Genomic DNA, 25544 nt, shown 5'->3' with positions numbered 1-25544 from the left:
TATTCTCCTGATGTCAAAGACGCATTAAAATAAATGTAAACCATATGGCTACTCGGCAGATTACCAGCACTCTTGCATCAATGAGGGCAGAGCAATTCATTGTCACCATCACAGAAATGTCTTAGGCAGATGAACATTCCTAGGGGCTGGGAAAACACTGCAACCTTTTGAATTAAAACTGTCTTAGACAGTAGGAAACATCACTTTACTTATACTCTACTATCCCATTTGTCTGCTTTTTACATACTCTTAGTGCCACGTAAACTGCTACGGCAAGGATTAACTCCGATCTCCACCCGCACAGTGACTGCCATGCAGTGTCCCATCACGTCTAGCGACACAGAAGGCAAAGCCTTTCAGCCCCTGGGAATCCAGGTCAGACATCACTGACAAAAGGCAGCTTGCTCCACAGTCTTCTTTGAAAAGAACCTGGGAATTAACATATTCCAGAGATTGCTTCTATGCTCCCTCACCACCTCTCTGAATATAGACTTCCAACAGACACCATATAGTAAAAATTTAAAGCCCTTCACAACTAAATGTCTTTCCCACAAAACCAGAAATCCTCCTTAGGAGGAAATGCTGCAACACACTGGATCTCACATGTGGGCTTGAAGGCAAGCATGGCATATTCAGAAAGGAGCAACATGAGGGCTGGAAATTGGGTAGGATGGGCTCAATATTGCAGAACAGTAATGCTGACCCTAACAGAGCTTCACTGCTCCATCCTTCTGGTACCTCCCCCTGCGGTAATCCAAGGCTAAATTCATCCCACAGCAATGGCTGGATGGGAATGCTTGCATAAAGCCAGTTTTGCACTGCACTGAAAGGGTTTCTGAACAAGACTAGTTCTCAGGCAGCTCTGATTGACAATTTTCACCTGAGCTTCACTTAAAATTTCACCTCCTAGTCAGAGTTTTGCTTAAAATTTTACAGAACCGTTACAATTCTTTGCATGCTGAAAGCTGAAAATGCACTGCTGAAATCTCAAAGAAAGCTGTATGTTTCCTTCCTCACCGCTCTCTATCTGCAGCAGGCTTCGACACTCTACAACAGCACAGATTCTGTGCCCTGCAATATAATCAGCCTGCAGGGAGAACTGGAGACAGTTAACCGCTCTCTGCCTCCTCATTTGCTCTAAATGCCAGCTGCTGTTTCCTGGATGATTATTTCTGACCTTGGCCTTAGCTCTGAGCACTGTGAGTATGCTGCCATAGCCTTGCAGGAACGCCCATGCATAACAATTGCATTTGCAGAACTCTCCTAAGACTACAGTCAGTCCTTTGTCCAACCTTATGGGGACTTGTGTGATCAGCCACTGGCTACAAATACGACTCCAGTCAACTCTCCATTAATTTGCATTTTCAGGCACTTTGCATGTGTGATGAACATCTTCAACAAACACGTTGCCCTGTGTACATTGTGTGAAATGCACACATTTATAGGAGAGAAACTGTCAAAAATACAAACACAGAATTAAAAAAACTCCTTCTACAAATCAGCCTCCTGATCCCTCTTTATGCTTTTTAAAAGCTCCTTCTCCTGCAGTCAGTACCTCCAGGTGAAAGTCAGCAGGCAGGATCACCTGCAAACCCTGCCCTCTCGTTTTGTATGAGTGTTTGACCTCTGAGAAATTCACTCCATTTAATTTCTTTGCATTTCTTGGTATTTCCTGCCCAGATGTATCCACTTCTTTTGAAATCAAAGTCAAGACTCTCTCAGCCTGGTTGTATTTCCTAATGTTAGTTAACAAATGATGGAGGAGAATGTATTCCTGATTAGCAAGAAAATTCCAAGCTTTGTGGCAGACAACACAGATATTCACAAGATGCCATGAAAAAAAAAAGAACACCTGCATTTAGCTGCACTTCCTAAGTGTTCTCCCATAATAAGCTAGCAGCTCCATGTCCAACTCCTTGAGCTTTCCATCATTAACCAGAAATTAAACAACAGCCTTACGCTCAAGGCTCAGCTAACAGTTATCTGCGATTTGGAGAGCACTCTGTATTTTACATAAATATATATATTAGACTTGCCCTAAACCCATCTGGCAATGAAAACTCTGAAGCAGAAAGCAGCAACTACTTTATTTAGCAGAAACAGACTGCAGTTTCATTTCATGACTCAGAAGATGACCGTGACTTGCACTGTTGCTGCCTTAATCTGTTTGAATGGATATTTTGTTAAAGAAACTCTGTACCTACCTCTTTGTGGTAGCCCCAACAGACATCATTCATAGACATTTCAGTCAAGTATTTTCTGTCATCACACTACAGGTATAGTTATTTGGATCAGAGCTATATTCTAGTGTTTCTGCCCCATCTGAATGACTCACAGCAACCGTATGCCCTGTGTAGCTGAGAGGCTGAACTGAACTTAAGGCTAATGGAGGAGGATAGCTGAGACATTCTTGTTTATCTGAGGTAACAGGTAATGTTTTAAGGGTCATATAAATACTGAGATGCATCAGTGACTGCCGATAGCTTTATAAACCACTTGCCTGCTCGCTGATGCATCAACAAACCTGCAGCTACAAGTCGTTCAAAAATTATCTTTTTGTCAGGCCAATCAGAAAGGAAAAATAAGATTTAGAGGGTTACACGAGGGCTTTTAAAAGCAGTTACAGATGTAACGTAGATTTTGATGTTGACTATGGGTCACTGCGATACTCACGTTGCCAGTCAGTAAAGGATGGATGATGACGCTTATAAGATTTGCTTATATGAAAACAGGCTGGAAGGAAAACACTGCCAGCTGATACATACATATGGACTTCTAATCGTAACACTCAGGAACGTTATATTTTCCCCCAATCATTTACTCTGTCAATTATAAACAGAGATCACTGTTATATGCATGTATTACAATGTCTCTGAATTGCAAGCTTTCTTTGTGTACTCACAATAAAATTGCTGTCTTCTATGTGGGTGGCAATGACTGATGTACAAGGGCTGCTTTCAGTTCATGATGAATAATCATTTAAGTCTTTTAATAAATGCAGAAGTTAAAAGATCAGCATGTAGAGAATATTACCATCAAACTGTTTCCTATTACTACTAACAAGATTTACTGGGTCACTTACTCCTTTATAGCATTCCCATAACATAAGGTCTCCTACTAATACTGAGTCATAAATATAATGCACTTCATCAAGAGTTTTACATGTAAACACATTAGGAAAGTTGTACCTGCATAACCCTTTGTAGAGGAGTGTTCCATAAGAGAACAGAGGATTTGGATGCTCACACCCAATCCCTAGCTCAAGCTGAACTGCAGCATTAGGCAGACAAACCAATTGCAAGAGCCTTCATATCACACGGTACAAACACGACTTCTGGGCACAAGCTAAACCACGCAGTTGGAAGGATCACTTTGCACAAGGCACCTCATCTATTCCTGAGCTCACAGTTCTAAGAAACAGCTTTATGGCCACTAGCTCCAATAGATAGAGCTGAAGCATGGAAACCCCATTTTTTTAAAGCATACAGTTCACCATTAAACAGCAAAGCCATCTGCAACATGCATCATAAACTACAAAAACAAAACATAAATTTATTTGTCATATATGTATGTGTATATAGATATATATATGCTGCCCACATAGCTGATGTAGCTTTGCTCACTTAAGAAATGTCTATCTGAGCACAAAAGAATTGCTGAGTACAGATGTCGTCCTCTCCATGAAGAACAGAAACTACTGCAATAATGGGTGTCTCTGTGTCTAATACACAATGTTCCTCCATTCAAAAACAAAACAAAATAAAACAACACCAACCAAACAAAAAAGCCAACAGCATGTTATCTACCTTGGAGGAGATCTCTTGCCAATACAATATTTACTGCAGATTGATGGCAGCTGTCCAAGGAAAATAGCTAAACTTACCTACAGTATGTTCTGTACAGCACCCACCTGAAATTCTGTAAGCACAGTTCCCAGAATTCGCTATGAGTAGCCATGAAATTCACACAGCAAACAGCTGGGGTCTTCCAATCGACTCCACTTTTTTTACAGCCACAAATAACTGTACACAGGTAATGTGAAGGCAAAAGGGTACAAGCCTGCTAAGTCATTCTGAGCAAGTCACAAGCTCTCTTAAAGTGAATTTTGTCGTATGTTCAATTTTAAACCATCATCTCTATCAAACTATGATGCCTAATTTTATTTTGAGGAACAGAAAGAATTCTTTAGATGTAGAGCATCAGTACTTACGGGTAAAATGATTAGAAGTGGATGGATTGACACTATCACCACTGTCAGCGCTTTCACTGCTAGAAATGTCATCATCTGATTCCCGTACAGAGGAGCAAGGTGAGGAGCCATCAACTTCTTCAAACTTCCTCTTCAAAATCCCACTCATTGCTGCAATGCTGTCACATGCACCTGTAACAGGAACAGAGGTAATGAAGTATGGAAACATCCAACTGCAGAATATCCAGTCGTACTCTCCTGAGCCATTTTTATTTAGAAGTACCAATGAGTTGCCACATCTCATCTTAAATATCCGTTTAGTATGTGATAAATAAAATTAATTAGGAGATGGTGAAGCCACATGAAAAAAAACAAACTTTCGTACATAATATTCAAACTTGCTACCTATGGAGATGGATTTTTTGTTGGAACAACATAGAATCACAGAATTATCAAGGTTGGAAAAGACATAGAAGATCATCTAGTCCAACCATTGCCAGTACTTCCCAGCTAAATCATATTCGTCAACACAACATCCAAACGTTTCTTAACATGCAGCAGATTGCCTTCAGGGGTTATTTCTGTCATTTTCAAGTTACCCCTTTTCATGAAAAGCACAGCAATTTTATTTTAAATATAGACTTTTTACAGTCCAGTAGAACCATGGCTGCAACAGCCCAATTTTGTCCATCTGATGCGGGGTGCTTAGCAGCCCTGATTTCTACAGACGTGAGCTCCAGTGAAGGTTATGTTGGGACACTTCAAACTAAGAAAAACTCGGAGTTTCTCTTCAAACACCCTCACTTGGAAGGAACATTCACCATCAGAGATGAAATTAAATAAGAACTTAACATTATAGTTCGCACTGCCAAATAATGTAATTAGTGCTGACATCACACCTGTAAGGAATCATAAGAATTCTCTGGTAATTTCAATACAGACAGACATAAGGTAATGAAGTCACAAAGACCACATATCAATTTAGAAACCCTTGGAATTCAGAAGTTCCCTGCTCCAGTCAGACACACTAATTGCTTCCCAACCTCTTTCCTCCCCACTCTAAGAAATGAGATGCCTAGTAAGCTCCTGAGGTTGCAAAGAAAGATTATGAGGCTAAGTATTCCAGCAGAAATTTAGCACCGAAGGTAGAAACTTAAAATGAATTCAGATAATGAAGGAGGAAGTGCACCCCTAACCAGCCAAGAGCTGAAGGGCAGCTGAGCTCCCTCAGAGGACGTGCACCTGCTCCATGGCTCCTGCAGCACCGCAGAGCTGAGCAGTGCTATCACTCAGCCAGGCAAAAGTTTGTTGAGAACTGGTGATATCCCTGAGTCACTGAGTGAGGCACAAAACCCAGCAGACAGCACCCACAGCTCCCTTCCAGACAACTCTTCTAGGACTGTTAAAACAGCCAAACAACAAAAGAAAGCAAGCTGCAGTTAGCTAATGTATGTCAGGCTAAATGTGTGCTAGCGAGACAAGGTCAAGGCACAGACTGCAGAACCAGCCCCACTGCCTACCAGCATGCTGCACAGTGCTGGCCAGGCATGGAGCTTCCCCTGATGCTGCTGGCTGCAGCAGAGCCAGAGAAGCCCGCAGGCAGCCTGAGCAAGGCCCCCAGCTCTGGCAGAGGGCAGACAGCCTGGCCAATAATGCACCCCAAAGCCATGCCCTGCTGCCTGCATTGGAAGCCAAAGAATACTATCCTCAACCTTGTACCTTTTTGTCTTTCATTAGCACAGAGGCAGGCACACGGATGCAGCTGCTACATTCTGACCCTGTAAGTGCAGGACCTTGGTAGATCCCCAGGTATCTTTGCTAAATCTCAAAATTCATGAAGTGCCTCATAGTTCAAACGCCTCCTACATACCCCACCGCTCCCTCCAAGCCCTAATACCACAGTTTCTTGATGTGAATAAGCAAAGACAGCATGTCAGAGGTTTGCAACCAGCTTTTGGCCTGATGTGAAGCTAGAGTAGTAGGACAAAGGTGGCTGTAGGAAGCTGACAACTATGAAAAATATATTGATGGGTTCATCCAGTCATGGGAAGTCTGAAAGACTTAATTCAAAATGGTAAGTCAGCAAACACAGGCCTGTCTGCAGGAAATCCTAGGAAGGAGACTGCAAGCATAGCAAGGCTGCACCCCAGTGCAACAGAAAGTTCTAATTATTTGCTTTGCTGACACAGTCTTTCCCATTGTCTGCCAGCTCCCAAGCACAGCAGGATAGAGTTCTGGGGAAGTACAAACTTGCCTTTGTAAGCCCAAATTAGAAATTACAGATACATTATACAAAATTTTCATTATGTTGTTTAATTACAAGGCCTAGAACAGAAGTTTTATTATAAAGGAGATCGTTCACCTCTTATGAAGTAAAAGCTGTGAGAAGCACATACATGATTGCAGCAGGTTTAATATCCTGTCTCCAGCAGCAGTATTTAATGCTTCAGTGGAAAGCAATGGAATGAGAAATCCAGCCACAACTCACTGCAAGATACATGGCTCTGCTTCCCCATCCTTGCAGTCAATTTCCCCTAAGCATAAGGCTGAAATGTTGCTATATTACAGTGCACAGGCTCTTATAAATTCATTTGACTTGCTCTCCTGAGGCAACAAGTTTCATATTGGTTTATTGGGAAAAAAAGATCAACAAAACAAATCTCCCAAAACTACAGCCACAGTCCATTCAAAATCGCAGCAATTTCAGCCTTTACACTATATTGGACAGTAAAGAGCAGCAGAAATACAGCTGTGTCTAGAAGTAAGCTGTAGAAGACTGCCACACATACAGGGACTTCCCACAACATGGAAATAACTGAAAGAGGAGTCACTGAGGTCTTTTGCATTTTTAAAGCAATATTTATGAGTATACTCCAATCTCCAATAGTGGCTATTACAATGGAAGTGCAGTGCCTCCAGTGATGTGTATGGAGTTAGGACATATGCTTGGTGGGGAGCTGAGAGGAGGTGGAGGGAGCAATAGAAATGGAGACAGAAACAGAACTGCAACATCACGTTCTTCAACCCAAAGTTGGGCAAACACAGCTCCCTGAAATTGTGTTATCACTCACATTTGCAAACTCATAGCTTATAACTGCATGTCTAAGCATCAGGAAGCCCTTCTTCACTGTGCTGGTGCAGTGGCCAAGAGAGGCTGTGGAATCCCCTCGCAGGAGATCTTCACAAGCCGTCTGGCACCCTGCTCAGGGTGTCCCATCTTGTGCAGAGCTGTAGGACCAGATGACTTCTAGAGGTACATGCCAACCTTAAGTATGTTATGATATGATTTTGCCCTATTTGCACTACTCTACTTTCAGTGTGGTATCTAAAGTGTCCGTCATCCAGAACAAGGCAGAGAAAGAGTGCAGAAAATGGTGCAGATCTGAAAGCATCTGTACAGTCAGTTACTATTCAAACAGGTTCTTCACAGTTCTGAGTTAATGATTCCCAGAACAACAGGCTCACAACAGTAAGCATCCAGCTCCTGTAGTAGGCCCTAATGCAGCCTTCCTGGTTCTGCTCTGCAAACTCATGCCACAATCCCTAGGGGCAGTAAACAAGAGCAAGAGGGGATATTGTAGAACCTACATACACAGTACAGCCTCAACTAATTGCAGTTGCACACGCCCATTTTACTCCTTGAAATGGCACAGGAATACACAGAAATAGTTGACTACTGTCTGCACTAACAGTGGCTTCCAGCTAAGAACCCCTGGACTGTTAACCCACTCCAGTGCCCTTGTCTTTGACTGTGCAGTCCTTAAATGAAATTTGCTTTCCTGAAAGACTCTGCTTATATGGCACACATCCATTCAAAGGCATCTAAGTTTTTTCAGTGTCTCGTTTCCTTCACTTCCAAGCTCCCCTAGAATAAAGGCTGCTTCTGTACACACCTAGAAATTACAAAGGTTTGAGATGTCTGAGTAACTCACATCCAGGTCTCTCTGGGAGCTCAAAACTTGGTGCTCTTCCAAGCAAGGTGTCTGAGAGCAAACAGAAAGTGGAACACAGTTGTAACGCACGTCTAAAAGGAAAAAGGGACAGAAAGGTTAGGATGGGCCCAGTCCCATGGGTGATTGATTACATACCTGGAGGCTGTTTGATAGAACACAACACTTGGCAAGCTACCTGTGCACATTCTGTGGCCTACGAATCTTGGCATTATTTTCTACAGCGTGCAACAAACTCCATCTTGACAGAGGACTGAGACTCCTCTAAGCTATAGCTCAGAGGCAGCAATTCCTGAACAACAGGTTCAGGTCTCCACTGTTCTGGCGAGAAATTTAACTGTTAAACTGCTCAGAAAAGATGGGAAACCCATCCTGCTGGGGATTTTCTAAAGAAAACTGGAGAATGAGGAAGAGTGACCTAGGCTCCATTCTTGAAAGAATAGGTTAATGAATCAGCATTCAGGTCAGGGATCTGGACTGTGGCCACGGAGCACATGGATTCCATATGAACAGCTGAGCTGGGGCTCCGAGTTCAAGTATTTCATTATGGCGACATGAGTTAGGGACTAATCCTGAAACCTTACTCAAAAGCAAAAGATCCTCAGAACTCAAAGTCTATTCTTACCACATAACAAAATGTATCTCTGCTCTAAATGAAGGTAATCTACAGTCAACCTGACACTAAGGCTGCTCCCTACAGCATGCTTCTGAACCCCATTATCAGTAAAACACCTCACCTGGCAGTGTAATTGCACCTTGTCTTTAAACACAACAGGGGGCTGAGAAATTCCAAAAGATTCTTAAAGGAAATACTCGAAAAACAAATCAGATGTATTAAATAAAGGATCTCTGGAAGAATGACAGCTTGGCCTGTTCATTTCATAATTCTATTTCTGATCCTCTCTCCTATTCAATAAAAGGAAACTGAATTCCATTAATTTGTCTTCTGTTCACCTTAAAATCAACTCAGCTCTCTTAACACTCTCAATTAGGTATTTAAAACACTGAGTTTACATATTACAGTTAATATGTAATCTGGATAGCAGTTTAAGAATTTAACCAGGAAATAGGAAATACATCTTCTATGGCAATGCTTGATTTATGTAGGTCACTACAAAACTAATGACTCCTAATCATTTCCATGGAAATCACAACAGAACATAGAGATACATTAGATTAGAGGTACATAGAGCTACATTGGTAGAGCAGATTCTCTGCTACAAAACACTGCTTTTCAACAGCCACCACCACCAGCTACACATTTTCACCCACAATAAACAAGAGCCTGCACACTGTGCTTGTCAAATCCTGAGCCAGTGGAGGTGACCCACTGTTGCTGTTGCCACTGCTGAAATGTACCACCCACCACCTCACTGTGCTCACATCCACCGTTTGCTCTCCATAAACGTTCAGCAAGTACCTACGAATGTCAATGGATACAATTTTATTTCTTATGGAACAATTAAATGATGCATCTTTGCTTCTCATGCACTCCCAAGTCAGATGCCATCGTATCAGACTGCCCCTCTGCTGCCATCTGCTGCATGACATCATCAAGGGATGGAATACCTTCTGGAAGGCCCAGCATCTACCACCATACCACCAACACTGACTTCTGGTACTGTGGGCCAACATATATAAAAAGGAGGACAGTACTTTCAAAGCATCCCTCATAATTGAGAAAGCATGAAGGTATCAGTATATCAATTGTAGCCTACACATTTTCTTTCAAAAGTATTTTTAGACATTAGGATTTCACGTGGGGAGGGAGTGAAGCAGCAACAAGACTACAAAAAAAGAGATGGTCAAAAGAAACAATGGCAACAACTTACAATGCCCAAGTAAACACAGGCTAAAAGTCAAGTGAAGGATAAAGATATAAACTCACAGCACCCCTGGCAGGAATCAATTAAGCTGGCTATTCTGACCTCTAAATATGTTCTTCTGCAAACTAGCACAAAGCGCTTTTTCTTTTTCTCTCAGTTTTTGCCCATTTTCTCTCAACTCCTTTGCAAGCTTCATACATACATTCATGTATGTTTATACTTGACAAAAGTATCTTAAAAGTAAAAACAGATAAAGAAAAGCATTTGTGCAATGATTCTCTGATATCACAAACATGCCATGATATGTACAGACATGGTTACTGAGGCCTACTTTTGTAAGACTTGCTTTTTGTTCTTTATTAATTCTACAAATGAACTTTAAAAAGTAGAACAAACAAAATCTTGCGACTACAGTGGAAGGAAGTTCTCCAGTGCCCAGAACTTTTGAGGAACAGAAGTGAAATTGCAGAGAGAGAGAGAAAAAAAAAAAAAAAAAAAAAAAAAAAAGGATGAGAAGGAGTTGAAAGCTTAAATTTAAAATAAAATAAAATAAAATTTCCCACAGAAACTGGAAGCTGATTCAGAAATGCAGTTTCACATTTTCTTCACTTTTTAATCAGACAGCAAAGCCACATGCTGTCATGATGACTGAAGGCCAGTTACAAAGGTGATGGTAAACAAAGCAGATTTAAAGAAATACAAGCAAGCCTCAGAGCTGGCCATTATCATGCTGCAACGATGCATCTTGCTATGTATATGAACACGTAGCTAAGGTTATGCATCCACTTAGCCCCCTCTGAACATGCCAGCATAAACAGCAGAAGTAGCACTGTATCAGTACATCCAGCTTCTCAGCAGAACCATTTTGCCAAGCAGAACACTGCCCTAATACAGTCACCGTGGTACAAAATGTATTCTGAGCTTCAATATATGTCTCTGAAGTGTAAATATATGTTGTTTTGGATTTAAAAATACACAGAAAAGGGTCATATGAGTGCAAAAATTATACTATTTCCCAGTTATTCACCGCTTGGCTCTGCAGATTCTTTTGCTGTTCTAACATAGTTTTCCCTTTGCCACAACCCGAAGAAATGTAATTATGTATACACATTTAATGTGGACGTTCAATATGCCTTACCAAATACTGCATAATAAGAATTCATAGCATATGTAGCATGAACAACAGTCTTAGTTTATTATGCACTGAATCCTGAGATATTAAAGAGCTGCCTGTGCAGAGCCAGCAGCCATTTGCGTTTTAGTAGTGCTGCAGTTTGTTATACAATAGGCATGCTCAGCACGTTCCCTAATGGAGACTGTAGCAACTTTCCTATTCTTAACTCAGCATTCAAACTCCAGTTTGGCTGATCACTTTGACCATCCCCATGCTTCTGCCTTGTCACAGCCACAGCAATACCTTCCCCTGTGTCTATAAAAGCCCAGATACAGACCTGGGACTCCAGCAGCTTCTAGGTTTTCTCTGAAGAAGAGCACAGAATCTGGTGCAGAGTTCAAACAGTTGGATCAAGTCCTTCCAATCTCACTAACCAGCCATTTAAAGCTTATAGTGTTATTGTTTTTGTTTGTTTGTTTGTTTTGTTTTTAAAAAATCTGATAACTTAAAGGCAACTCAATCACCCTTAACATCTTGTTTTTATTTTCATACTAAGCGTTAAACAGAAAGAACATTAACCCACCTCTCTAACATTCTCGCAGGGCTGTGCACATTTCTCAAAACCAAAGAAATATTTGGAACAGATATTAGCAGTAACATAGTGACAGATTATTGCCTATAGTAGCTCAAGGCATTTCTGGAAGAGATCATTCAGTCATCTATTTCCAACAGTAGACTCAAAAAAAATTGGAAACTAAACAGTATCTCAAAAATACCAGAATAATTATTGTTTTGCATGAATATTTGACAACGTACAAAACAGGACCCTGGAAACAAAAAGAATTTTGCTTGGGGGGAGGTACTACTCAACTACTACCAAACAAATGAATATCATCTCCATGGCATGAGAATGCAACCACAACTTCATTCAAAGCTTGGCCAAAATTAGTAAAAGGATGTTTAAGTGCATCCCTTCTCTCCTGAGAGTAGAGTCAATAAAACTATTTGTAATGGAAAACATAAATTATTAATATCTACTGGAATGTTGTGATGTTTTAAAACTATCTTCCAAAATAGCTTTATGGCTATAATACCTCAAGCTTTCCTGCCTAAATCAAGGCCAATGTACAGCCAATGTACAATACTACTATTTGCAGGTTTAATGCACACTCAAAACAGTCAGTTTGACATTTGCTAAGACTTCCCATGCCATTAAAACATACGTAGTGGGGACAATTCACCTTCTCTTCTGCAAGTAGCACAGGAAAAAAATAATTTACTCAGTTATCAGAAAATATCAGAAAATTTAATTCCAGACTTCCAGCATAAAAACATTCTGTGAAACAAAGGGAGCCTGATTGTTTATGGATGTGCACACTGTAGTCGGATCACCTGAGGCACAGTAGGTGGTTTGGTTCATAGACGTTCTCCTCAGAGACGGTTTATAAATAAACAGAAAAACACTCATTCGTGTGGTTGCTTTAATAATCAGGGATTTAGTCACACATCAAACTTCTTTTAATTGCTGTACACTAACAGTCTCTCTCTATCTCAGTTCACAGAATATTTGAAGACCATCTACTGCTCTTTTAAACTCAACTGAAAGGAGGTAACAAGTTAAAGAACTAATAAGGAAAATATGACAGATATAAGGAACAATAAAGCATTCACAAAGAAGGTGTAACAGTCTAGACCTATATTCTTAAGAAATCACTCAAAAAGATTAACTAAACAAAGATTTCAAACTCCTGGACAATGGCCTCACTGAATGAGATGGCTGATTTTTATACAGCGGCGCAATACATGCAGTCAATGAACTGAAATGCTTCCCTATAAGCCAGCAATTTCAGTGGCTGACAACCTCAAAAGGTAGGAGTTTTAAAGTGCACACTCAATTACAGTCAATCTTACCCTTAGTAGCTTTGTATCTTTGGCCAAAAAAAACATACTTTGGTCCTTCCTTGCCTGAAATGTTGCATTTCAACACAACAGCACAGGAAGGAAATGTATAGTGATACACAGTATTGTATGTAAAGGTACACACCACAATGAGGTTTATCTAAAATTAGATCCTATTTGTATTAAATTTGAATACTCATTTTCTTTGCTTTTTTGTAATACTGGAGAAAATTTGGAATCTATGGCTGCAGAGACTTGGCATCGTAATAACAATGCCTAAAAATCCTATTCAGTTCATTCTATATCTCAAAGCTGAAAACTCTTCAGAAGGCTGACAGAAAAGATGCAGTTCTAAGAACATCTATGTGTAGCCACACAGCTCCAAAGACATTTGTCACCACATCAGCAGTGAAAAGAAACCAAGCAGCCAGCCCACTGCAATGGCACTGTCTGACTTGTAAGCACTTTCTGACCCCTCGGCAGCACAGCCAAGTGACTCTGCTGGGACAGAACTAATAATCTGCCCCATGGTCTCAAAATATTTTCTAGACTTCTGTTGTTAGTAATTACTCATAGCTTCCACTTATCACAGGTTTCATTAGGAAGCTGTATCTGTACTTAAGGAGAGATGGAGAAATTGAAGCCTTAATAAACAGATCTGAGATAAATAGTAAGTAAATTTCCCTGGTTTGTGTGCATTTGCAGATGAGCCCTATCTGCTGTTTTCACAGAATCACAGGGCTTGGAAGGGATCTCAAGAGACCATCAAGTCCAACCCTCCAGCTAAAACAGGTACCGCTACATTACTGCATTCCTATACCACAACTTAAACGTCTCCAATTAATGCTAACCCTTATTATCTCTTTATTATATCTGCTGAAATCAACATGTTTTTAGGGAAGAGGAACACTTTTGCTGAAAAACAAGCTGGATCAAGTATCTAAAACACCAAACAAGGTAAGTACTATGCATGCCCTAAACTGAAACATTAAACACCAGATGTGGACTTATCGGCTTTTGAATACAATGCTGAATTTTAGCAATTCAGAAGGGCAGAGACACGTTTCTGTCTCCACAGCACTGGATGGCAAGAGGAAGACTTGGCTCTATTTATGATGTTTAAAGGAGACCAACATCCAGCATTCTGACTGCAGCAATATGTTTTTATAGACCGTAGTTCTAATAGGGTTTAAATCACAAACAAAGTGTTACAGAATTACCATAGCTTGGCATCAGCCCAGAACACCTGCTTGCTTTGGGAGGTCTTGGGATTGTTTCCTTGATGTTCTTTAAATAACTCAATACATGGAGTGCTTTAGAGCATTAATGCCTGAACCGCGAAGATTCTGTCCACAGGAAAACTGTCTTTTTGTTCCTTTGTGTATGGATGGAAAAAGAAGGCCTGTATCAGAGCAACGCTTCCTTCACAGCAGTGAGAAGGCTGCTCTGACAGCCCTACGGTTTTGATTCTGAATTAAATTGAACAGGAGAAACACAGTAACAAAATGAATGACCGGCGCACCTTCAGACACATTTTAGCAACATCTGCAAGCAGAGAACTTCGCATTTAAAAACACCGATTTTATAAAAGGAGAAACGCAGGAGCTGCACAACCCCTGCCAAGGAGTTGTGAGCAGGTAAGGCCCCACCATCACGGCCGTGCCCGCACGCTCCGCCCCGCACGGCTGGAGCCCGCCCGCCGCCGCAGTTTCCAGGGAGACCCGCACGCCCCTGACCTCCAGCCTCCGCAGCGGCCGAACGGGCCTCTCGCTTCTTCTTCTTTTCGCCTTTTTTAATTAAATAGGGCCGCGACGTCGGGAGGGGAGCGACGGCCGCAATTGCCGCACAGGCACGGGAACGCAGTGCGGCTGCGGCGGGCAAACGGCTACGGCTGGAAAGGTTGCACAGGGTTCGTGCCCGACGGAGTAGGATGCTCTGAAATCCCCACCGGATTTCCAAACATATAAAACCGATGTATGCATAGCTGAGTTACCGAGAGAGATGGACACCTGCTTGGAAACGATAAGATGTATTCTGCCTTAGACAAGAGCGGAATAAACACAGGGAGGCAACATATCATCCCTGAGCACATACAGCTGTGTTAAAAATCATACACACACCTCTTCCAAATTCATCTCAGAGAAAAATGGAAGTAAAAGCCCGAAGGAACCCGATGTGCTCCAACATAGGGCCTCAGAGCAAACGTAAACACTACACGTTTCCTATCCAGACAGAATTAGTCTTGAAAACCTAGCAGAATAATAGGCTGTTGTTATTAAATATTTTATTATATTGGTAAATGATCCATCCAGCATAAATTTAATTTCACTTGCAACCCAGTTTTCATGCATAATTAAAGTCTGACTTGCATAGGAATAACACAACACTGGCAGGGTGCATCTGGTCACCGAGTGCACACAATGTCTTGGAATCACACCATGTGCAGCCTTCCCATCCCGCCTCACCCCATGGGAGAAATACCTGGCTAAAAACAGGGAAAGAGCAAAACCACCACTAAGATGTTAAATACTGACTGGTGTGAATAATCCGTAAAAACAACAACAAAAAACAAACAAACAAAAAAACAAAAAAACAAAAAAAAACCCAAAACTGACCTGTTCAAATGGCCGCTTTTCCAATCCATGCACTGTTTTTATTAATTAGGAACCAACCCAGACCGATCGTCACTTTATAACGTCTGACATATTCCCTTTCTCTCCGGTGCAGCAGATCCTCCCGCCGTGCTGCTGGTACCATATGCTGTATTGTTCAGCGAGCAGCGCAGCGCAGCTCACAAAGCCCCATTACCTACTGCTGCCGGCGCCGCTCGCTCACTGAGGCTGCCTGTGCGATCACATGGGAGCGCTGCCGGAGGAAGCCAGGCATGCCACTCATCGCACTGACTATGGAGAGATTTTTTTCCACATCCCTGCCCCCCCCCAATCAGCTGAGGTCTACTATGAGGAAGGAATAACAAATTCTAAAGCTTCTTTAGCTCGTGAAGGCAGCAGACGCCATGGAAACCCCCGTCAACTTTTTATTATTCTTATTATTTCTAATTGTTATTCCCTTTGTAACAGAGGCTCAAGGTAGACATTCAAAGGAGTTTTTACGTCATTTTTCCTTGTGGGCAGCAGCAAAAACCTCTCACTGTCTGCAGCACTGCACACACACTGCCATTAATATTCTAAAGAGGTAATATTTTGCCAACACGTTTAATCTGCCGCTGTTTATCCTTTATGTGGAGGATGAGTTTCTGAATGAAGAATCGTTCCTAAAAAGCAGCCCCTTGATTTCAATTTATCTCATCCAAGGGCATTATCCTGTTATCTCTGATCATGAAATTAGTTTTACCGGTTTCAGTGCGACCGTTCAGGTGAATAAGAATTGGCCATTTGAGCAAGGCTTATTCCCAGCCCCAAATGACAAATTATACAGCGCAATGAAGTCTGAGTCCTGGTAACGTGTGTGTGATGACACTCAGGTTTGGGTTGGCTGGGTTTGTCTTTTTGTTGTTTGTTATTTTACACAAATTTTAAATTGAAATGGTATTTTATATTGCCTCAAAGCTTAATATTTATCCAAGGGTTTTATACAGGACTGAGTGAGTAAATACATGCAAAATGACAGAAGCATTTATACGCACAGAAAGTAATAAAGAGTTTTTCATTGCTAACATTATCAAGGCTCCACAATCAATCATGGATTTTTTCAGGATAAACTAATTCCTACCTCAGAATTACCAGGGTATTCTAGTTTTAAATTCTAACAGAGTGCAAGGGATGACAAACCAACATCTCCATCCTGAAAGGCAGCGCGCTGAGCAAGTAATTAACCCTAATAATAACACCGCAAAGATGCAGCTCCGCTGTGAAATTGTGAATTATCTCTGGAACAATTCGTAGCATTTTCAAAACATAAGCTGGCAAAAATAAACTGTTTTCTCATTAACATTCCACAAATGGAATCCTGACTCCTTCTCTTTAAAACCTCCCTCATTAGAATAAATGACAGCTTGTTGCACTTGGTCGGCTTTATTCTGGTACTATGGAAGTTTTGCTACTGATTTGCATGGAAGAAGGAACAAGCATGACAAACAGATTCATGCACTTTTCTGTCATCATGAAAATCAGTGACAAAACTCTCAAACTCTTTTTTGTTCTCCACATTTCACTCATCACGTATTATTAAGGTTTTCTACCAGCTGATACGCAGTCTCTGTGATTGCACTGAATTATAAAAGATGAGAAGGACACAAAACTACCTACTGTTCAACCCAGTGATGAAACCCTGCTAGAATCTCATGTTCATTTTGTTAAATAAATAAATAAATAAATAAAACTATTATCAAGAATGTACGTATTTTAAAATGCCACCGTTTTTCTCTGCCCAAAGACAACGACTGAGCAGATGGCTGGTGACTGAGAACCCTCCACATCTCTTAAGCAGGAAACACTACCACATAGACATTAATGAGAAGAAATGAAAGCAGGCTAGACGTGCTACTAACGAACAGCTGGGTTAGCTGCAGCTACGCATATTTTCTCCCCTGGCGATATCATTGATGATGTCACAAGGCTAGTGGAGAAGACATAAACAAAAGGCAGGCATTTTGCTGCAGCAGCACTGGGGGGAGGGGAAGGAGTGGGGAGGGAGCAGAGAGTGGGGGAGAAAAAGCAAATGCTTGGCAGATGGAAAGAACAAAAAGAACTGGTAAGGTAAACGGTATTATTCCACTTATTCCGCATTTCCTGGGTGTTATTATATATAGTATGGAGCACTTTTCAAATCTTGAAAGGTTAGAGGAAAGCATATTCAACAAGATAGTGTTAAACCAGTTTGCAGGAATAAGTTGTTTCTGCAGGCAGACAATAGCAGCAAGCAGTCTTCCTGCTGTATGAAAAACAGCCTCCGTTATTCAGCTGTTCAAGTTTGGGAAATAAAAAAACAACACTTAAATCCTCCACAGTGAAATTTGGAATTTCCAAATTCTAACTTGACCTTTTTTTTCGGAACCTACATATAGTCCACCCCATACCCTATTCTTACAGGTATAATAAATAGAAGCAGGTTCCTATCAGAACCATCTTCTGCAATTTCATCATACTGTTATAGAAATACCCTTAACCCCTGAGGAGTTAGAAATCACCCAAGAGTTTCAAAGCAGGAAACCCCAAACCTCCCTTGCCACTCCAAAGAAGGAAGAGCTCCAAACACTTCCTTGTATCTCTCATACAGGACTTGTTGGATTTTCCCTGTGAAGTCCTGTCCATCATAGGACTTTCTCTGGGAAAATCCAACATCAACTCTCTTTGAAGCACCAGTGGAAGTAAATGTGCAAATGCTGACCAATCTTCCCACCCAAAGCTTCCCAAGAGGGAAGCAAGGCTCCTAGTAAATCATAATAAAAACAGAACCAAGAATCTGCTGACAAATTGTAAATACAGGTAAATTGTCTGCCAGATCCCACACTGCTCTGAAGGAAGACCAGTTCAGAGGGAAATTCTTATGCTTTCCTATTCCACAGAGGCTACAGTTAAAGGCAACTGTTGAAGAAGTTTGGATGCTGAATCATCTCTACCATCATAAAGGAATATATGAGTAAAGACTGCTTTATTCTAGCCTGTATGCATTTAAACCTGAGTACTTTTACACAGATTATATGCACTGAAGGTTATGCCTTGTATTTTATCAGCACCAGTGGTTCCAAAATGCCTCACAGTTGACTTTCAGGTTTTGAAGTCAGAGATTTGTGATCATGACTTCAGTAACACCTACAGATCTTGTGAATGCAACCTCCTCTAATCTGAGCTAAGGATGAGGTATTGCTGCAAATTTCCCATGGAACAATGCCATTCCAGTAGTCCTACAGAACTACTTTTCTTGAGATAAAACAGTGAAATATTAAAGCTCTCCACTTGAAGTTACTGTCAGTACATCTGGGGTAGGATAACCTTAAATATTAATCCTACACGCTTCTTTCCAGACCAAATATAACTTAATCAAATACCCTTTCTCTCCCTGGACCCCATGTTTTTTTTCTGGATACATCACAGCCAAAGCTGAACTGTCTTCAAGCAGTTCCTTCTTAACCACTCAGCCCAAAATACTGAGGCTCGTAGGATTTCAGTAGCTTGTCTGAAGAACATACTTGTTCTTCATTCTTGAAGTACGTAAATATGAGAAGCTTAAATTACAGTACAACCATATTTTGAAATAGCGTCTAGAAATTTGGGAAAATTGACAAATCTAATTACCTTTCAAATCAATTTGAAAGGTAAGAAGACATTAAAAAAGATTATTACAGCTGAAGTGCAGGCATTAGAAGCTGCTCTGATTTCAGCCACCAAAAGAGTGACTCTACAGCATATCAACGCAAGACTGCCAGTGCCACCCTTCTTTCTTACGTCTGGCACATGTGTCATGTCAGTTTGAAGGGCAGCACATGCAGTTTCCTTATTTTTTGACTTCTAAAAGTTTCTCCATACCAGGAGCAACTTCCTAAATTACATAGCATAAAGCAGCCACAAAGCAGCAGTGAATGCTCTTTATGCATTTCATGAGGTATACAATATCCTATTTCCTACAGACTGTCTTGAAAGCAACCTCATTTTTACTGATATATTATTGCTGTATCTTACAATACCTGAATCTTTTTAAGATTAAAAAAAAAAAAAAAAAGGACTTAACAACCTCCGTATTTGGGTGGTTTCTCAGACACTTCCTTCCAGAAAGCAGCTGGATGGACTTGAGTGGTACTACGCCTTACAAGATCTGCTCAGTTCAAACAAAAATAACCCCTGCAGTAAATACTTGGGCTTTCTTTCTCCTTTTGCAAACTTTCTGAAAGCTGCTGGTTAACTATCAAAACATAAGAATTCATTAACCCTGTGGCAGGTGAATTGATATACTGAGGTGTACAGCAAGCATCAAAATAATCTCTTCATTGCTGTTGCATTAGATTATGTGAATAATCAAAGCAATTAAATTAAGTGTTGCGGTAATGCTTGATACAGCCAACATTAGCCTTTTGCAAGGTCCTAAACACAAGCCGAAAGTACACTTTCTCCAAATGAAAAACAAGCAAACAAAACAACAACAACAACGACAAAAACAACAAAAAAAAAAACCCACAAAAAAAACCCAGAAGGTAAGCTTTATTATTGAAAAGCAAACTGCTTGTTATGTTAAAAAATAAAAATAAAAAAGTCTCAGAAAAAGCCAAATACATTAAGAACAGAGACTGCCTGTGCTGTCTTGTATGCATTTCATAAGCCAGCTTTGCTCCAGCTAGTTTCCATGACAGCTCAGACATAGCAACATGATCTGTGCCAGGGAGTAATTCAGAACTACAAGGCTATGTTCAGTGCCGTAAGATATTGCAAGACAAACACAAGAATCAAAGGTGGTTTTTAGTTTTTAATTAACTGACATACTCTCTACTGCTTTTGCTTTTCTCCTGCTTGGTTGCTAAGCACACCTTTTCTCATAGTATCATTTTTCAGCTTACAAATTTCACTTGGCTGTTGACCAGCAGAAAGATTAAAATTAAAAATTTAAAATAAAATCTGGAAAAAAAAATAAATCTGAAGCAAGCATGGTAGCTATCATTTTCTCTTTTCCTTCAGACAGAAAGTTACTGAGACAGGGATGTTCAAAGAGAAAAAGAATCCAGTCAGGAGGAAGACCACCATCTTTCCTTACTGACTTATCATCAGCATCGCTTCCTAGAGCACTGCTGTAACCAATAACACTGCCTCATCTCTTGCTTTCACAGTTTACATAGTGGAGCAGACAAACTGTTCAGATTTTATGAACAACTCAAGATTCCTTCTTCCACTGGAAGATGAATCTTTCCTTCTCATTTCTTCCTGACTGCCATAAATAGATGAAATTCAACTTGAGCAGAGACAGTGATAAAATATAATAGATCCGAACCACAATGCAAACAATCCTTTTTGTTTTTTAACAGCTAGGCAGTAACTCACAAAGCATCATTACAACTTACAACGCATTTTCACTTACAATAAAACACAAAGTGGACTTTTATACCTATAGAACAGAACATAACTACACTCTAAAGTAAGGTGTCTCCACTGAATTTCTAAATATCGGTTTAGGGTCTCATTCCAGAGGAAGTGAATTTGCTGCAAGACTGTTCCTGCCTTTGTACATCCCACGTACCACCCTACATGTCACTTACCATTTAAAATAACACTGAATTTTAAACTATATGTAAACTCTGCTGTTTCAAATAACCTTTAAAGCCTAGAAACTGATTCTCCTGTAGTAATTCTGTCCCTATTATATATATAATAATATAATCAATGCTTTGGCCAGCATTGATTTCTTTCCTTTATGTTTTTCCAGAGGAGCTTAAAATATATGTTCTTTACCTCTTTGTTTGTGCACCAGCATCACTGATAGTATCAGCATTGCACTGGGAATTTTATCGCTCCTGTTGAGTTTTCTAAGCCAAAAAGAGCACAACATATTTTTCCCCCATAAGTTCCATGACAGCAGGCAACATGGAAAAAAACCAAGTGTATTTTGAAGGAGTATCCTTTCCTTATCCCTTGAAGATACGGTAATGCTCTGACCTTCTCCAAAATCAATGTTAAAGAAATTCAGTGAAAAATCCTATCATGTATTTAATGTCCAAAATAATTTTCATAGCGTATATATCAGATCTTAATCAAGTCAAAACCTGAACCATTGGGTTATTGCAGTAAACATTTTACTGTTTCTTCATAATATCTTGGGCATTACAGCATTTTTGTGGAACTGTTCAATGCTGAAACAGAACTTCAGAAAGTCAGTCCTTCCATTTCAGCAATAAGCTTAACAAGAAAGAATGATTTCCACTTCCAAGAACAAAAACACATTATTTGATAACAAATATATTCAGTAAACAAAGACTTCCTGCAAGGTTTATATTCAAACAGCTTGAGAACAATCTAATGAATTTATGACACAGATAAAACTTGGGCTGTGGGGACCACTGAAATTACCTGACAGGAAATTGCATCATTTAGCAGCTTCCAGTGTTGCAGAGTACTGATTACTGCTTCAGTTTATTTTTGGCATCTCTGCAATGACCACAGTTTCTCCATCAATTTATCCCTTTGGCCAAGCATTTTTAAGCATTAAGAATATTATCTCTGTCACAATATTTTCCTTTCTAGAAGCATATGGACACTGTTTGTTCCTGCTATAATAGATGGAAATAAAACTCGTGTTATCAAATATTTAGAAAGAGTCCAGTCAACTTGTCTGTTTTGACCTAGGTTACAGCAAAGGTGCAAGCTGACAGCACCAGCTGCCATTTGCTGTTAATAGACTTTTACCAGATCAACAGCTCCGAGCCTGTTGAGGAACTCACTGGTTTTGTGACTGGAAAGTATGAAGTTGAGGTCCTTGGCTGTCTCGTTCTGTATCTTCAGGTAGGCAAACTTCACTGACTCTACTACAGTTCTGGCAGAGTCCAAGAAACCATTTTCATTCTGCTCTAAGTCTGCTGTTGCTAATGGTTACATATGTCACCAGGATACAGGATTCTTAACACAGACTTTCACCATTTCAGATTTCAAGAAGTATGAGTATTTGCTGGGGCCACTTCTCTATTCTTCCACAGCAAAAGACAACTTCACTGCCCTAGATGTCTTGGAATGAGATATAGCAGCGGCACCGTTTACATGCAGGAAACTTATTTCATATAATTTACAGTGGCATTGAGTAACAACTGTGTATCCTGCAGTTTTCTTACTATCTCCAGTGCCTAGACAATTCCTGAGCAGTCATATTTAACTTGTAGGAGACTTAAAATGGCAGGCGGTACTTACTCTTTGCTGATCCTACTATTCTTTCGCTGCACATGCAGACAACCTCAAAATCTACATTCATACTGGATCAGACCCAGATCAATAATTACTAGCCTTTTGATGACAGCCAGTCTGACAAGCCATGAAATAGGCAGAGTTTGAAGAGTAAAGCAGTATCTCCAAGTAGACAACTGAGATGACTAAGAGAACACAAGGAAGAGATCACAAACACAAAAGCCTGTCTTTTTTTCTAACTGTACAAGTTCATTTCACTGAATTGGTATTACTTTCTCCACAAACCTTACCCTGATAGCTATCTTTAGATTTCATTCTGCAATAACAATAGCATTAACAGATTCCAAAGAGATCTCTGCCTTAAAAGCTATATATTTTAAATGTCAAACAAGAGACAAAGGTATATTCAGAGAGCTGGGAGTGCACAGAAAACAGAGTTGTCACTTGTCATCTCATAAAAGTCATCATCATGTAACAGACTAAGAAGAACTTGCTTCTGTATCTAGAAATAAGCAAATGGTATATACATTTAGGACAGTAAAAAAAAACACCAAACAACATGCTGCTAAAGTGGATACAAAGAAATGCATCAAACAGGTTAGGGAGGCATTACCTTTGAAGCAGCACTGATATACACAATAACACATTAGGAATACACTAGTTAAGGCTAGGATTTTGTGATATTTGAGACTGGAAATACTAAAAAGTTTGTTTCACAGTTCAGTTGTTTATCCTAGAGGATATGAGACAAACTGCTCAATGGAAAAATGATACTACAATAAAAAGCTGAGAACACCTATACGTTCACCGCAAACATTTATGGGATTAAGAAGAAAAAAGTACATACGGAAAGGAAAAAGGTTGCTAAAGACATAAATGTACAGAAAGGTGTAAGGTGAGGAAAGAAAAAAAGAAGTACCTTTTGAAAATAAATTCAATAGCAAGTAGGAGAACCACGTCTGGGAAACTACACAGACAAAGCAGTGTTTCAGAAGATTAAATATGGTAAACTCCTGAAGGTGGATTGTGAAAGATGAGGCCACAATGTTTATTCTGATACGTAGCAAATGCATTTATAACTAGAATACTGGTAAAAAAGACGCATAGGTTCTAAAGTAATTGAATGACAAAGTAAATGATTGAACACCAAAAACACCATGTTGTGACAATGACAGTCAAAATTTGCTAGGAATATATTTCTAACCTTTATAAAAATATTAACAATAAGAAAACAATTCATTTGTATCCCAAATCTTCAGCAAATAGAGACAAAATTCACTAAGTGAAATGTACATTGAGCAAGAACTGTAAGTTAGGAAAGGTAGCTACATAAAATCAGAAAATTTGTGGAAAAAGGACCGATGACCCCAGACTATAGTGAAGGGTGAAGTGGGGGAAGAAGAGGCAACTTAAAAAACAAGCAACAAGATCCTATTCTACAGATACAGGTTGACAGCTGAGTCAAATCTAGCCTGAACAAGGACTGGAGTGAAAATTCCTACCTCTCCACACATCTGGTGTTTTGTTCAACTTCAGCATACAAACAAGGTACCCAGGTGGTTCCACCAGTGGTAGCACTAGAACACTCTATCCACCACCCAAACAAACAAGTCAAAGCCAAATCTTCAGACAGCAAATAGACATTCACAGGCTCAAATATACTTTATATGTCAAATATGGTAATTTTTACTAAGCAGTGAGTAACCAATGAAAACTCTGAAGCCAAAGCCTGATAGCACATATAAAAAAAAATGCAACAAATAGCACGCATTCTTAAAAAAGAGCAATTGCAAAGAAATGACCAAGCACTTAGGAATCATTAGGAAACTGTTTTTTTCCTTATAAAGGTGTTACTAATAATTTAACTAATGCTGAATTCGAAGCTTTCTTTGGATTGCAAGAAGAATTGCCAGCATGGGACTTGCAGCAAACACTTGAGATTAGTTTCCAAAACCAGTTCAAACTCCAAAAGCTTTTTCTGGTAATTAACTTTATGAGACCTTCAGCAATTTAATTATCCCATGCCTTGCTTCTTCATTAGAGAAAAAAAGAAATCAAATACCTTACTTTTATTTATCCCGCAGTTGTGCTCTTAGTGTTAAAAAGAACAAAGTAGGCTGTGACATCGTCAGCTGGAGAGGATCTGCCTAATCATTTGGAAAATTATTTTCCAAAACTGTTACACAAGAAAACAACAACAAAAACAGTTATAATGGCAAGCAGAAATTAAGAAAATTTAAGTCTCATATGAACTTCACATTTCTATTTACGTCTATGTAACAGCAGTAGGTGGATGGGAAAGTACTGTTTCTTCTGGTATCCTATCACTTGAACTTATAAAGAAAAAACCCTTCAGATAGGAAAAGTTTAAACAAGCTAGCATTATTTTTGTATATACAAAGCAGTTAAAAGCCATTTATTCCTCTTCCTAGAGATAATCCCTGCTAATTGCTCTAGTCATGGAAATGCATTCTGTGGGAAAGGATAATGAAGAATACTTGTCAAATTGGTAACGTCATTATTTCACTGCACAATCCAAACAGTATAATCTGACCCATTCCCAGCATGCTGAGTATCAGCCCACAGAAAAGGACCCATGCATAAGCCATTCTGACCTTTCCTGCTAGTTTCTTCTGACCTTTCTGACCTCATTAGACTGCTGTGTAGGAGAGCCTAAATAAAGAAATAAAGGAGCTGTTGGATACTCTTGATGGATTAGAAATAACAAGA

The 25544-nt window shown here is 39.9% G+C and overlaps 1 protein-coding gene across 10 annotated transcripts in view; it reads right to left on the bottom strand.

The window, feature by feature from the left end:
- The window catches only part of CSRNP3 (cysteine and serine rich nuclear protein 3), an 87268-nt gene that overhangs the window by 21215 nt on the left and 40509 nt on the right, over nucleotides 1-25544 (bottom strand). For 6 of the 10 annotated variants that reach the window (XR_004307977.1, XM_032445886.1, XM_015869175.2 and 3 more), the window contains exon 3: nucleotides 4211-4381. Coding sequence is in view for 9 of the 10 variants with exons in the window: in XM_032445886.1 (XP_032301777.1) it covers nucleotides 4211-4381 (171 nt within the window). In the remaining variant the exon portion in view is untranslated. Of the gene's footprint in view, nucleotides 1-4210; nucleotides 4382-8121; nucleotides 8214-15593; nucleotides 15838-25544 lie in introns of those variants that run through there. The other 4 variants (XM_032445887.1, XM_032445888.1, XM_015869177.2 and 1 more) reach the window with 3 other exon arrangements.

Source organism: Coturnix japonica, chromosome 7, assembly GCF_001577835.2.
Source record: "Coturnix japonica isolate 7356 chromosome 7, Coturnix japonica 2.1, whole genome shotgun sequence".
Taxonomy (NCBI): domain Eukaryota; kingdom Metazoa; phylum Chordata; class Aves; order Galliformes; family Phasianidae; genus Coturnix; species Coturnix japonica.
Note: the sequence above shows the minus strand (reverse complement) of the source record. Positions and strands in the feature narration are given on the sequence as shown.